Source organism: Ovis canadensis, chromosome 1 (assembly GCF_042477335.2).
Source record: "Ovis canadensis isolate MfBH-ARS-UI-01 breed Bighorn chromosome 1, ARS-UI_OviCan_v2, whole genome shotgun sequence".
Taxonomy (NCBI): domain Eukaryota; kingdom Metazoa; phylum Chordata; class Mammalia; order Artiodactyla; family Bovidae; genus Ovis; species Ovis canadensis.
The window spans coordinates 39,547,758-39,562,553 of NC_091245.1; the positions used below are offsets into that span (position 1 = coordinate 39,547,758).

A 14,796-nucleotide genomic window follows, 5' to 3' on the forward strand; every position below is an offset into this window, starting at 1 on the left:
CATGATGTCCTCTGCATATAAGTTAAACAAGCAGGGTGACAATATACATCCTTGACATACTCCTTTCCCGATTTGGAACCAGTCTGTTGTTCCATGTCCAGTTCTAACTGTTGCTTCCTGGCCTGCATATAGGTTTCTCAAGAGGCAGGTCAGGTGGTCTGGTATTCCCATCTCTTTCAGAGTCTTCCACAGTTTGTTGTGATCCACACAGTCAAAGGCTTTGGCATAGTCAATAAAGCAGAAACAGATGTTTTTCTGGAACTCTCTTGCTTTTTCCATGATCCAGTGGATGTTGGCAATTTGATCTCTTGTTCCTGTGCCTTTTCTAAAACCAGCTTGAACATCTGGAAGTTCACGGTTCACATATTGCTGAAGCCTGGCCTGGAGAATTTTGAGCATTATCTTATTACCGTGCAAGATGAGTGCAATTGTGCGGTAGTTTGATCATTCTTTGGCATTGCCTTTCTTTGGGACTGGAATGAAAACTTACCTTTTCCAGTCCTGTGGCCACTGCTGAGTTTTCCACATTTGTTGGCATATTGAGTGCAGCACTTTCACAGCATCATCTTTCAGGATTTGAAACAGTTCCACTGGAATTCCTTCACCTCCACTAGCTTTGTTTGTTGTGATGCTTTCTAAGGCCCACTTGACTTCACATTCCAGGATGTCTGGCTCTAGGTGAGTGATCACACCATTGTGATTATCTGGGTCATGAAATCTTTTTTGTACAGTTCTTCTGTGTATTCTTGCCACCTCTTCTTAATATCTTCTGCTTCTGTTAGGTCCATACCATTTCTATCCTTTATCAAGCCCATCTTTGCATGAAATGTTCCCTTGGTATCTCTAATTTTCTTAAAGAGATCTCTAGTCTTTCCCATTCTGTTGTTTTCCTCTATTTCTTTGCACTGATCGCTGAGAAAGGCTTTCTTATCTCTCCTTGCTATTCTTTGGAACTCTGTATTCAGATGCTTATATCTTTCCTTTTCTCCTTTGCTTTTCGCCTCTCTTCTTTTCACAGCTATTTGTAAGGCCTCCTCAGACAGCCATTTTGCTTTTTTGCATTTCTTTCCTATCGGGATCGTCTTGATCCCTGTCTCCTGTACAGACTTTAAAGTTCATTAGTTTGTTATCTCACTGAGAAAGCTGGGTGGGGGAAACAGGGAGATGCTGGTCAAAAGGTACAATCCTTCATATGTAAGATGAATCAGTTCTGGGGATTTCATGCATACCATGGTAGCTATGGTTATTAATACTACATTCTATACTTTGGTGGCTCAGATAGTAAAGAATCTGCCTGTAATGCAGGAGGCTCGGATTCGACCCCTGGGTTGAGAAGATCCCTTAGAGAAGGAAATGGCAACCCACTCCAGTATTCTTGCCTGGAGAATTCCATGGACAGAGGAGCCTAGCAGGCTATAGTCCATGGGGTCACAAGTAGTAGGACACAACTGAGCGACTAAGAGTGCTGGCTGGAGACAGTGAGTGATACTTCAAATTGATAAAGAGAGTACATCTTAAACATTCTCACCAAGAGAAAAAGGTAACAACATGAGATGTGTTAACTAACCAAACTGTCATAATTACTTTAATGAATACATATCACATTATACACTTTAAATATACATATTTTATTTTTCAGTTATACATCAGTTAAGCTGGAAAAACTTTTTTTTTTTTTTAAAAAAAGCTAATTTTCCCAGTCCCCTAACCTTCTGCTACACACATGTCTTTCTAATGTGTAATTCTGGATTTCCTACCTATTTGTTTTATTCACTCTGCTTAACTCTCCTTTTACTTAAAGAATATTCTCTCCACCACAAACTACTGCTCAAAACAATGATTTAAGCCAATCTCCACTTCTTCCATTTTGAAATTAAATTCTAATAATCAGATTTCTCCCTTATATACTCTACTAACACTATATACTCTCAAAGTTCAATCTATCCCTCCCTTCCTCATTTCCCCTCTCATAGCCATAACTACATTCTCTTAAGTTTGTGAGTCTGTTTCTGTTCTATAAATAAGTTCATTTGTGTATTTTTTTTTTTTACTTTCCGCACAACACCATATTTGTCTTTCTCTGACTTCCTTAGTATGATAATCTCCATGTCCATCCATATTGGTGCAAGTGGCATTACTTCAATATTTTTAATGGCTGAGGAGTATTCCATTGTGTACATGTACCACATCTTTATCCATTAATCTGTCAATGGATATTTAGGTTGCTTCCATGTCCTGGCTATCGTAAACAGTGCTACAATGAGCACTGGGGTACATGCCTCCTTTCAAACCATGTTTTTCTCTGAATACATCCCCAGGAGTGGGACTGCTGGATCACATGGTAGCTCTACTTTTAGTTTTTTAAGGAACCTCCATGCTGTTCTCTATAGTGACTGTACCAATCTACATTCCTAGCAATTGTGAAGAAGGAGGCTCCCTTTTCTCCAACGCTCTCCAGCATTTATTGTTTCTATTGTATAGATTTTTTTTTCATAATGAACATTCTGACTGGTGTGAGGTGACATCTCATTGTAGTTTTGATTTGCATTTCTCTAATAATTACTGATATATTTTCATGTGCCTCTGTGTAGTCTGTATGTCTTCTTTGGAGAAATGTCTATATAGGTCATCTGCTCATTTTTTGGATGGTCTTTCCATTTTGTTTATGATTTTCTTTGCTGTGAAAAAGCTTTTAATTTTAATTAGGTTTCATGTTATTTATTTTGTTTTTATTTTCACTCTTCTAGGAGACAACTTGAAAAAGATACTGCTGCAATTTATGTCAGAGTGTTCTGCCTATGTTTTCCTCTAAGAGTTTTATACTATCTAGTTTTACGTTTAAGTCTCTAATCCATTTTGAGTTATTTTTATGATGTTAAACAATGTTCTAATTTCATCTTTTTACATGTTGCTGTGTAGTCTTTATAGCACCATTTATTGAAGAGACTGTCTTTCATTACATAGTCTTGCCTTCTTTGTTGTAGATTAATTGATCTTAGGTGTGAGGGTTTATTTCTAGGCTTTCTATCCTATTCTATTGATGTATATTTCTGTTTTTGTTTTAGTACCATACTGTTTTGATGACTGAAGCTTTGAGTATAGTCTGAAGTCAGAAAAACGGAGCTGGATGCATCAGGCTCCCTTTCTCAAGATTGCTTTGGTTATTCTGGACCTTTTGTGTCTCCACACAAACTGTTAAGACTTTTTTGTTCTAATTATGAAAAATACATTGGTAATTTGATAGGAATCACACTGAATCTGTAGGTTGCCTTGGGTGGTATAGTCATTTTGACAATATCAGTTCTTCCAATTCAAGAATATGGTATATATTTCCATCTGTTTGTGTCATCTTTGATTTCTTTCATCAGTGTCTTACAGTTTTTGGAGTATAGGTCTTTTGTCTCTGTAGGTGGTATATTCCAAGGTATTTCATTATTTTTGATGCAATGGTAAACAGAACTGCTTCTTTAACTTCTCTTTTGGATCTTTCATTGTTAGTGTATGGAAATGAAAGCTTTCTGTGTATTAATTTTATATCCAGCAATTTTACTGAATTCATTGATGATCTCTAGTAGTTTGCTGGAGAAGGCAATGGCAACCCACTCCAGTACTCTTGCCTGGAAAATCCCATGGACTGAGGAGCCTGGTAGGCTGCAGTCCATGGGGTCACTAAGGGTCAGACACGACTGAGCAGCTTCACTTTCACTTTTCACTTTCATGCACTGGAGAAGGAAATGACAACCCACTCCAGTGTTCTTGCCTGGAGAATCCCAGGGACGGGGGAGCCTGGTGGGCTGCTGTCTATGGGGTCGCACAGAGTTGGACACGACTGAAGTCACTTAGCAGCAGCAGAAACAAGAATATATGTGATTCAAAAATCATTGCTTGCCACTTGATTTCTATATATCCTTTTGGACAATTTAAGTTTCTATTATGTACATCTATTGTCTATTTTAAAATATATTAAGTGAGTTAAAAAATAATGGTTTTATCTTAATATCTAGCTGAAATTGGTTTTACCAAGGAAGCTAGAAGTTTGGTTAAAGGAAGGAGTAGTAGTAATTTATAACAAAACTATTTGTGGGATAGAGCAGATAAAAATATTTGGACTGGGGGGAGTATGACTAGGGAAAGCAGCTATAAAAAGATAAAGAGGTACAGGTGATATATACAGATGTCAAACTAGGAGACCTCTTTGATAAACTCTTATTTTTGTCCCTATTATACTCTATGTGGCATTCTCCGTATTTTTTTTTTTTACCCAGACTACCACTGATTAATACTGTACATTACCTACATTATGAAAAAAATAGACTTGTAGCCTGAAATGAGGTCTTAACCACAAATTACAACACAATTTGTATGGAAAATGCATTCTAAGATTCATTCAAATGGTTTAAAAATTATTCAGACCCATGACTGAACCAGAAAGAGATAGAAAATATGAACAGACCAATCATAAGTACGGAAATTGAATTAGTAATTTAAAAACTGCCTAAAACCAAAAGTCTAGGACGGGATGGTTTCACAGGTGAATTCTACCAAACATTTAAAGCCTGTTCTTCTGAAACTATTTAAAAAAACCTGCAGAGGAAGGAACACTCCCAAACTCATTCTGTGAAGCCATCATGACCTTGATACCAAAACAAGACAAAGATATCACACAAAAAGAAAATGACAGGCCAATACCAGTGTTGACTGTATGTGAAAAAATCCTCAACAAAATATGAGCAAACTGAATACAACAATACATTAAAACACATACCTCATAATCAAATGGGATTTATCCCAGAGATGCAAAGATTTTTCAGTGCCAGCAAATCAAGGTGATATACCACATTAACAAAATGAATAATAAATTTCATTTATTTCAATAGATGCAGGAAAAGGTTTTGATGAAATTCAACATCCATTTATGATAAAAACTCTCTAGAAAGTTGGCACAGAGGGAACATATCTCAACATAATAAAGACTATATATGACAAATCCACAGCTAATATCATACTCAATAGTGAAAAGCTGAAAGCATTTCCTGTAAGATCAGTAACTACACACCCTTGCCACTTTTATTCAACATAGTTTTGGAAGTTCTAGTCACAGCAATTGGAGAAGAAAAAGAAATAAAAGGAATCCAAACTGGAAATGAATAAAACTGTCAGTGTTTGCAGATGACATGATACTGTATACAAAAAATCCTAAAGACACCCCAAGAAAGCTACTAGAGCTCATCAAGGAGTTGGTAAAGCTGCAGGATACAAACTTAAAATACAGAAATCAGTTGCATTTCTATGTACTAACAACAAAAGACAGAGAAATTAAAGAAATAATCCCATCTACCATCATATCAAGAAGAATAAAATACGTAGGAATAAACCTACCTAAAGATTTACTTTAAAAATTATAAGATGCTGAATTCAAAGAAACTGAAGACAACATAAACAGACAGAAAGACATACTATGTTTCTGGACTGGAAGAATTGATATTGTCAAAATGACTGTACTTACCCAAGGCAATCTACAGATTCAATGTAATCTGTATCAAATTACCAATAGCATTTTTTGCAGAACTATAACAAATAATTTTAAAAATTTGTATGGAAACACAAAAGACCCTGAATAGCCAAAGCAATTTTAAGAAAGAATAGAGCTGGAGGAATTAGACTCCCTGACTACCACTGATTAATACTATACATACTGACTATATGTATAGTCAGTACTATACTACAAAGCTATGGAGAAGAAAATGGCACCCCACTCCAGTATGCTTGCCTGGAGAATCCCACGGACTGAGAAGCCTGGTAGGCTACAGTCCACGGGGTCATAAAGAGTTGGACACGACTGAGCACCTTCACTTTCACACTGACTATACTACAAAGCTACACTCATCAAAACAGTAAAGTACTGGAACAAAAACAGACACATAAATCAATGGAAAAAGATAGAAAGCCAAGAAATAAACCCATGCAGTTATGGTCAATTAATCTACAATAAAGAAGACAAATATATACTCTTTAATGAGTGGTGCTGGGAAAACTGAACAGCTACATGTAAAAAAATGAAACTAGAACATTATCTAATACCATATACAAAAATAAAATGTATTAAAGGCCTAAATATAAGATTCAATACTATAAAATTCTTAGAGGACTCTTCGACATAAATCACAGCAATATTTTTTTTGGATCTGTCTCCTAGAGCAACAGAAATAAAAGCAAAAATAAACAAATGTGCTATAATTAAAATTATACATTTTTGCACTGGAAAGGAAACCATAAATGAAATGAGAAGACAACCTACAGACTAGGAGAAAACATTTGCAAATGAGGGAACCAACGAGCTTAATTTCCAAATTATAGAAACAACTCATACAAGTCGCTAACAAAAAAACAAACAACTCAATCAAAAACTGGGCAGAAGACCTACATAGACATTTCTCCAAAGAAGACATACAGATGGCCAACAGGCACATGAAAAGGCATTTAACATTGCTAATTAGAGAACTGCAAATCAAAACTACAGTGCATATCATCTTACATTGCTCAGAATGATCATCATCAAAAAGTCTACAAATAACAGTGCTGGAGAGGGTGTGGAGAAAAGGGAACCCTCCTACACTGTTGGCGGGAACGTAAACTGGTGTAGCCACTATGGAAAACAGTATGGAGGCACCCAACTAAAAATAGAGTTACCATATCATTCAGCAATCCCACTCCTGTGCATATATCTGGAAAGGACTCTATTTCAAAAAGATGCATGCACCCCAATGTTCATAGCAGCATTTACAGCTATTTACAAGAGCCAAGACATGGAAGCAAGCTAAGTGTCCACTGACAGATGAATGGATAAACAACATGTGGTAAAACCCAATGGAATATCAGTCAGCCATAAAAAGAATGAAAGAATGCCCTTTAAATTGGATGGACCTAGAGATACTAACTGAAGTTAAGTCAGAGAAATACAAATGTCATATGATATCACTTATATGTGGAATTTAAAAAAATGACACGAACTTATTTACAGAACAGAAAACACATTCACATAGAAAATAAACCTATGGTTATCAAGGAAAAAGTGGGGGAGGAAGGCAGGGATAAATAAGCAGTTTAGGATTAACAGATACATACTACTATATATAAAACAGATAAACAACAAGGACCTACTGTATAGCATAGGGAACTATATTCAATATCTTTTAACAACCTATAATGGAAAAGAATCTGAAAAGAATACACACACACATATAAAAAACTAAATCACTGTGCTGTACATCTGAAACTAATACAAGACTATAAATCAACTGTACTTCAATTTAAATAAATAAATAACATTTTGAAACATAACCTATAACCCACTTCTAAGTTAGGGAAGGTATAGTAATTTACAACATGAGTCCATAAGCCCCCAATGGGTAGATACTTCATTTTCCTCATCTTTACCCATCCATCACATTGTATGGCACAAAGAAGATACAGCTGGAAAAGTAAATGAGCTGAACACATGAATTACTATGAAAATTCAACTCCCTGTTCTGCCTATCTCAATTTTTCAAAAATTTTCAATTTTTCCTTAGTGGATAGATATAGATATTCTTTCCAGAATACACAGGGAGTAGCTTTCTACACAGAACGATTTCATTCAAGGCACTATTGACAGGCCAATATGAAAATTGTTGACTGATGGCCAATAAGCCTTCTGGGTTCCTCTAGATTCCTTACTCTGCTGGCTTCACTATGTTCCTAGCTCCTGAACCAGTTATTTGTTAGACATTATGTTCTAAAATATTACTTCTCTATCCATCCATTACTTTTCCAGCTGTATCTTCTTTGTGCCATACAATGTGAAGGATGGGTAAAGATGAGGAAAACGAGGTAGCTACCCATTGGGGGCTTATGGTCTCATGTTGTAAATTAATATATTACTTCTCCATCCAAAGAGGGTGTTTCCCTCAGTTTTACCCTAAGCTAGTTTCTTAAGCATAGACGGGGGGAACTGGGCTAAATGGGTATTAAAATTAAGGTATCATATATCACCATCATTGGAGACGGAAACGGCAACCCACTCCAGTATTCTTGCCTAGAGAATCCTATGGACAGAGAAGCCTGATGGGCTGCTGTCCATAGAGTCGCAGAGCCAGACACGACTGAAGCGACTTAGCATGCATGCATGCATATCACCATCATATGAACCCTGTTAAAACATATCATAAAGTATGTTACTTCTCTAAGAAAAAAATAGTTCTACAAACTTTTTATTCATTTCTATAAACTATAAACATTTCTAAAAACCATTCATTTCTCAAAATAAATGATTAATCTTAAAACATCACTTTAACAAATATGACCTTTTTAAGACACATGTATATTATTTCAGCAAAAACAAACTTACTCATTGTCTTGCACAGTAGATTCCATTCTTTTGTTTATTCTGAGGTGAATCAAGTTTTCCCTCTTTCCTATGTGTGCAATAAAAGGAACATAAAGTTAAAGCAAAACTGTCAAACTTTAAATAGAATTTAGATCACCAAATTTTAAATAAAAAATAAAAGAGTGGACAAATGAAAGAAGAGTAGTTAATGACAAAGTATCCTGAAATTTGGTATGAGAAAATTTTTGCAATATTGTGAAGAACTTTGCAATAGATACTTTGTTTCTTTTTTTATTTCCCATTCTTAATTATTTATTTTTTTCCACTCTAATTTTTTATTCATGATTATATTATACAGAAGAAATCTTTTGAATAAAATTTCTATTGGGGCCTAGTATATTAAAAAGAAAAACTAGATAAACCCAACTAGATAATATAAACTTTACTTGATAAAGGATGCTTTCATCAAATATTTTAATAAAAATTATTAAAGTTTCCAGTTTATATTATTTAACTCCTATTTTTTTGTCTCACAGTTAACAACAAGGAATTGTTGATACTAATATCTAGAAAATAGTGAGCTCCTCATGATAGCACAGTAAATCAAATACAATTTTAGGGACAAAAGTACCTGACTGCTTAAATGCTAAATGATTTAGTAAACTCTTGGAAATACCTTTAGTGCCTTTGAAGATATTTCAAATACTGCATGGTGTCATTTATAAGTGGAATTTAAAAGATAATAAATGAATGTCTATATAAAACTGAAACAGACTCACAGACAAAACAAACTTGTGGTTACCAAAGGGGAAAGCAAAAAGGGGAGGGACAAATTAGTGGTTTAGGATGAACAGACACAGACAATTATATATAAGACAGTGAGATACACTGTATAGCATAGGGAATGATACCTATTATCTTCTAATAAATTGCAATGGAATATAATCTGCAAAAATACTGAATCACTATGCTGTAAGTCACAATATTGTAAATCAACTTTTAAACTTCAATTTAAAAGTGCATACTGACTTAGTCCTCATACTTGAGGACACATTAGCATAGTTAGAGATTCTCAGTGCTTAACATATACAGGCCTTTTACTGAATGAATAAAGAAGCAAATGAATGAATAATCCAAACTCTTTACTACTAATGAAAATCAGTGACGAAAATTCACTTTTTATCTTGTACAAACATTGGCACCTTCTCACACTACACATTTTAATATAGTTCCATTTGCTCAACAACTGGCAGTTACTACTTTTCTAAAAAATGTTTTGGTACAATGCACCATGAAAAACAAGCTCACACTCTCCAAAAGAAATAAAATATGAGCCACTTATTAATTTAAAATCTACTAACAAAATTTTTTTAAAAGGAAAGTCAAATTTGAATATTTGAGTTAACCCAATATACTCAAATATTCTTATATTAACCCACAATCTATATAAATTATTATATTATTTTTTCCAAACTAAGATTTTAATATCTGGTGTGTATTCTTACTTATAACACATTTCAATTCAGATCAGTCCCACTCCACATGTTTAACATGTACATGTACTGGATGGCATAGTTCTAGATAATGCTGCAGGAGGATCCAATACTTCCAGATGAAATCAAATACGCAGATAACATGAAGGCAACTTCTTTAAAATTTAAGCGTGATTTATTAACACATTAAAAAATATATTGTCTGGAACAGACTACCCATTGCTGGTTTACATTTTTTTCTTCATTTAATTTGTACTCCATTACTCTCATTTGCTTCTATTTCTAGAGGAAATTTATAATTTCATTGACAGAGGTGGTTCAGAAACTACTTTAACAATAATTTCCCTCGTTGTTACTTTGGAACTTAGGCCTTTTCTCAAAAAATTCTGTCACAACTAAATTTTTATCTCATAATAGTCTTTAGTGCCCCAAACAGAAAAACCTGTGGTCTAGAAATTTTGCTAAAGTCCTAGTTACCTCTCTTAACTTTTCATTATTTGATTTGTTGGTATCCTTAAATTCCAAATAGAATAAGTCAATATGGTTAACAGTTTATTTAATAAAAGATGAATGGGGAAAAGAGTAATAATATTTTACTTATGATTTTAGAGAACTTTGGGGAAATAAGTTCATTAAAATCTATCTCTCAAAAAAAGTATTTTTAATAGAAAAACCACAAATGAAAACTATATAATATACTTTTATTTCATAAAACAGAATTAATCTTTGCCTAAAGATTAATACTAACTTCCTGAATTTTGAATTAAGCTATTTCCATTCAATAAAGCTCTGTCATATTACTTTGTTCTTTTAACCTGTAATTATTTTTCACATTTTTAGCACAAGCAGTCAGTAGTGCTAGGTGAGATATAGCAAAGACTGATTTATTTGAATTTTTACCAGGTGTTTAAGGTCATTCTAAGCATTCTGATTATTGTAAGGGGATTTAGCATTAATTTCAATCTTCTCATGGAAGGGCTTACGTTTTGTTTTTCTTTTATATATATATAATTTTATATACTTATGTTTGGTTGCGCTGGGTCTTTGTTTCTCTAGTTGCAGTTACTGGGGATACTCTCTAGTTGCACGAGGGCTTCTCACTGTGGTGGCTTCCCCTGCTGTGAAGCATGGGCTCTAGGGCACACAGGCTTCAGCAGTCACGGCTCGAGGGCTTAGTAGTTGCAGTTCCTGGGCTCCAGAATACTGGTGCAAAAGTTGACGAAATTATTTGCAGGGCAGCAATGGAAAGAGAGACATGGAGAACAGCCTATGGACATGGGATGGGGCTGAGGGTGTAGAGGATGGGATGTATGGAGACAGTTACATGGAAACTTACCGTACTATATGTAAAATACATAGCCAATGGGAATTTGCTGTTATGACTCAGGGAACTCAAGCCAGGGCTCTGTAACAACTTAGAGGGGTAGGATAGGGACGGAGATGACAGGGAGGTTCAAGAGTGAAGGGATATATGTATATCTGTGGTTGATTCATGCTGATGTTTGGCAGAAACAAATAAAATTCTGCACAGCAATTATCTTTCAATTAATAAATTTTTAAAAAATGTTATGGCGCAGGTTTAGTTGTTCTGAGGCATGTGAGACTTTCTCAGATCAGGGATTAAACCTGGGTATCCTGCATTGGTAGGCAGATTCTTTACCACTGAGCCATCAGAGAAGCACCCAGGAATTATGCTTTTAAATAACAGACATTTCAATTGTTAAATAGGAGGAATTTTAATGTCTCAAAGAATAACATTTGGATCAGTTATCAAAGACTACTGAGTGGACTCTACCACACCAAGAGTTTTCCACTTATTTAATAATCACTTTTCCTTATTTCATTCCATTTTATTAGCAATTAACATACACTAAATACCAGACCACCTGACCTGCCTCTTGAGAAATCTGTATGCAGGTCAGGAAGCAACAGTTAGGACTGGACATGGAACAACAGACTGGTTCCAAATAGGAAAAGGAGTACGTCAAGGCTGTATATTGTCACCCTGCTTATTTAACTTATATGCAGAGTACATCATGAGAAACGCTGGACTAGAAGAAACACAAGCTGGAATCAAGACTGCCGGGAGAAATATCAATAACCTCAGATATGCAGATGACACCACCCTTATGGCAGAAAGCGAAGAGGAACTAAAAAGCCTCTTGATGAAAGTGAAAGAGGAGAGTGAAAAAGTTGGCTTAAAGTTCAACATTCAGAAAACGAAGATCATGGCATCCGGTCCCATCACTTCACGGGAAATAGATGGGGAAACAGTGTCAGACTTTATGTTTTTGGGCTCCAAAATCACTGCAGATGGTGACTGCAGCCATGAAATTAAAAGACGCTTACTCCTTGGAAGAAAAGTTATAACCAACCTAGATAGTATATTCAAAAGCAGAGACATTACTTTGCCAACTAAGGTCCGTCTAGTCAAGGCTATGGTTTTTCCTGTGGTCATGTATGGATGTGAGAGTTGGTCTGTGAAGAAGGCTGAGCGCTGAAGAATTGATGCGTTTGAACTGTGGTGTTGGAGAAGACTCTTGAGAGTCCCTTGGACTGCAAGGAGATCCACCCAGTCCATTCTGAAGGAGATGAGCCCTGGGATTTCTTTGGAAGGAATGATGCTAAAGCTGAAGCTCCAGTACTTTGGCCACCTCATGCGAAGAGTTGACTCATTGGAAAAGACTCTGATGCTGGGAGGGATTGGGGGCAGGAGGAGAAGGGGACGACCCAGGATGAGATGGCTAGATGGCATCACTGACTCGACGGACTTGAGTCTGAGTGAACTCCGGGAGCTGGTGATGGACACGGAGACCTGGCGTGCTGCGATTCATGGGGTCGCAAAGAGAAGGACATGACTGAGTGACTGAACTGAACTGAAAGTACTATGGATTCTACGTGCTCTTCCTTGCTACGCTATATATGATTAATAATTGTGTACTTGGTGTTGCTGCTGCTAAGTCATTTCAGTCGTGTCCAACTGTGCAACCCCATAGATGGCAGCCCACCAGGCTCCCCTGTCCCTGGGATTCTCCAGGCAAGAACACTGGAGTGGGTTGCCATTTACTTCTCCAATAATTGTGTACTTGATTCCCTTTAAATGTAGTTTCACAAAACACTAGTGATAAATGTAATATCACTGAATAGGGACTGCTTTAAAAATTCTATTTGGACTTTCTGGTAAGGCTCCCAGAAGCCCTTTCTTGAACTAATGAAGATATCTTTCGATAGATAATAATGTTTAGAAGTATAATCAATGGTGATGATGATGGCTAACAGTTAAAAAGTGCCTTTAGGGCTAGGCACTGTTTTAAATGTTATATTAACTAGTCAATCTGCACACCTCTGAGATAGTCATTCTTATTCCCATTTTGCAGATGAGACAACAAATGCACAGAATGGTCATAAAATTTATCTGAAGCTCCAGTGCTAGTAAGTGGTACATTCAGGATCTAAATCCAGCCATTTAACTACAAAGATCATTCTATTAGCCAAGCTGCTATGATTATTTACTAATAAATTAAAGTTCAAGCAGGTTTAGGCCAGTATCACGCTGCTTCTTAATAAATATACTTTACACTTGGCACATCTCAGGGATCTTTTGGTCCCAAATCAGAAGTTAAGAATTGAGGAAAACCTAGGCCCAGAGAGGTTTAAAATTACTTGCCTAAGGTGTCACACACTAAAATTTTTTTTCTAAAAGAGTTATTGCAGATTAAGTTGGAGTCTGTAGGCTAAGGGGTGAATGAGATCCTATTATTCTTTTAATTGAACCATTTCTATGTAATATTTTTTGGTTTATATTTTTCTTATTTCCTTCTACTTTCTATGGTTTGTTCTATTGTTCTTTTTCTTTCTGAGTTCAATGTTCAGCTTGTTAGTTTTTAGTCATCCTTTAAAAATATATGCACTGATAATGTAAATCTACTATGAATGCTTTCATTATCATGCCATGTTTAGGTATAAATTTTTTCCTCTACGTGCTGACATGTTTTTATTATCACTCAATTCTAAATATTTTATACTTTATAACAAAAAGAATACTCAAATATCCAAACAGTCTTGAGAAGGAACAAAACTGGAGTTTCACACTCTGATTCCAATGTAAGACCTAAAACCATAAAACTTCTAGAGGAAAGCATAGGCAGTAAGATCTCTGACATCTGACTTAGTAATATTCTTTTTGGATATTATCTTCTCAGGCAAGGGAAACATAAGCAAAAATAAATATATGGAAATATATCAAACTAAAAAAGTTTTGCATAGTAAAGGAAACTACTGTCTACTGAATGGAAAAGATATTTCAAAATGATATGTCTAGTAAGGAGTTAATATCCCAAATATACAAAGAACATAAAACAATTCAACATCAAAAAACCAAACAACCTGATTATAAAACAGGCAGAGGGTCTCAACAGACATTTTTCCAAAGAAGATATATAGACAGCCAGAAGGCACATGAAAAGATGCTCAAATGACTAATAATCATGGAAATACAAATCAAAACCTCATATGTGGTCAGAATGGCTATTATCAAAATGAGAAGAGTCAACAAGTGTTGACAAGGATATGGGGAAAAGACAATCTTTATGCACTACTAGTGGGAATATAAATTGGTGCAGCCACTATACAATACAACTAGAGGCACATAGTAGTGGGAAGGAGGAATGAGACGAAGGTAGTCAAAAGGTACAAACCTTAGTCATAAGACAGCTAAGTACAAGGTATGTGACATACAACATGATGAATGTAATTAATACTGTGGTATGTTATATATGAAAGCTGTTAAGAGAGAAAGCTAACAGCTCCCATCACAGGGAAAATTTTTTTCCTTTTATTTATATCTATGTGAAATGAGCAAGCTCTGGGAGATGGTGAAGGACAGGGAAGCCTGCATGCTGCAGTCCATGGGGTAGCAAACAGTAGGACACAACTGAG

General features: G+C 35.6%; 2 protein-coding genes across 12 annotated transcripts in view; one reads left to right on the top strand and one right to left on the bottom strand.

Moving 5' to 3' along the window:
• The window catches only part of ALG6 (ALG6 alpha-1,3-glucosyltransferase), a 148,264-nt gene that overhangs the window by 108,765 nt on the left and 24,703 nt on the right, over positions 1 to 14,796 (top strand). The window lies entirely within an intron of this gene.
• Positions 1 to 14,796, bottom strand: part of ITGB3BP (integrin subunit beta 3 binding protein) — a 91,533-nt gene that overhangs the window by 32,772 nt on the left and 43,965 nt on the right. For all 10 annotated transcript variants that reach the window (XR_011257647.1, XR_011257645.1, XR_011257650.1 and 7 more), the window contains one exon: positions 8,387 to 8,453. Coding sequence is in view for 7 of the 10 variants with exons in the window: in XM_069593532.1 (XP_069449633.1) it covers positions 8,387 to 8,453 (67 nt within the window). In the remaining 3 variants the exon portion in view is untranslated. The remainder of the gene's footprint in view (positions 1 to 8,386; positions 8,454 to 14,796) is intronic.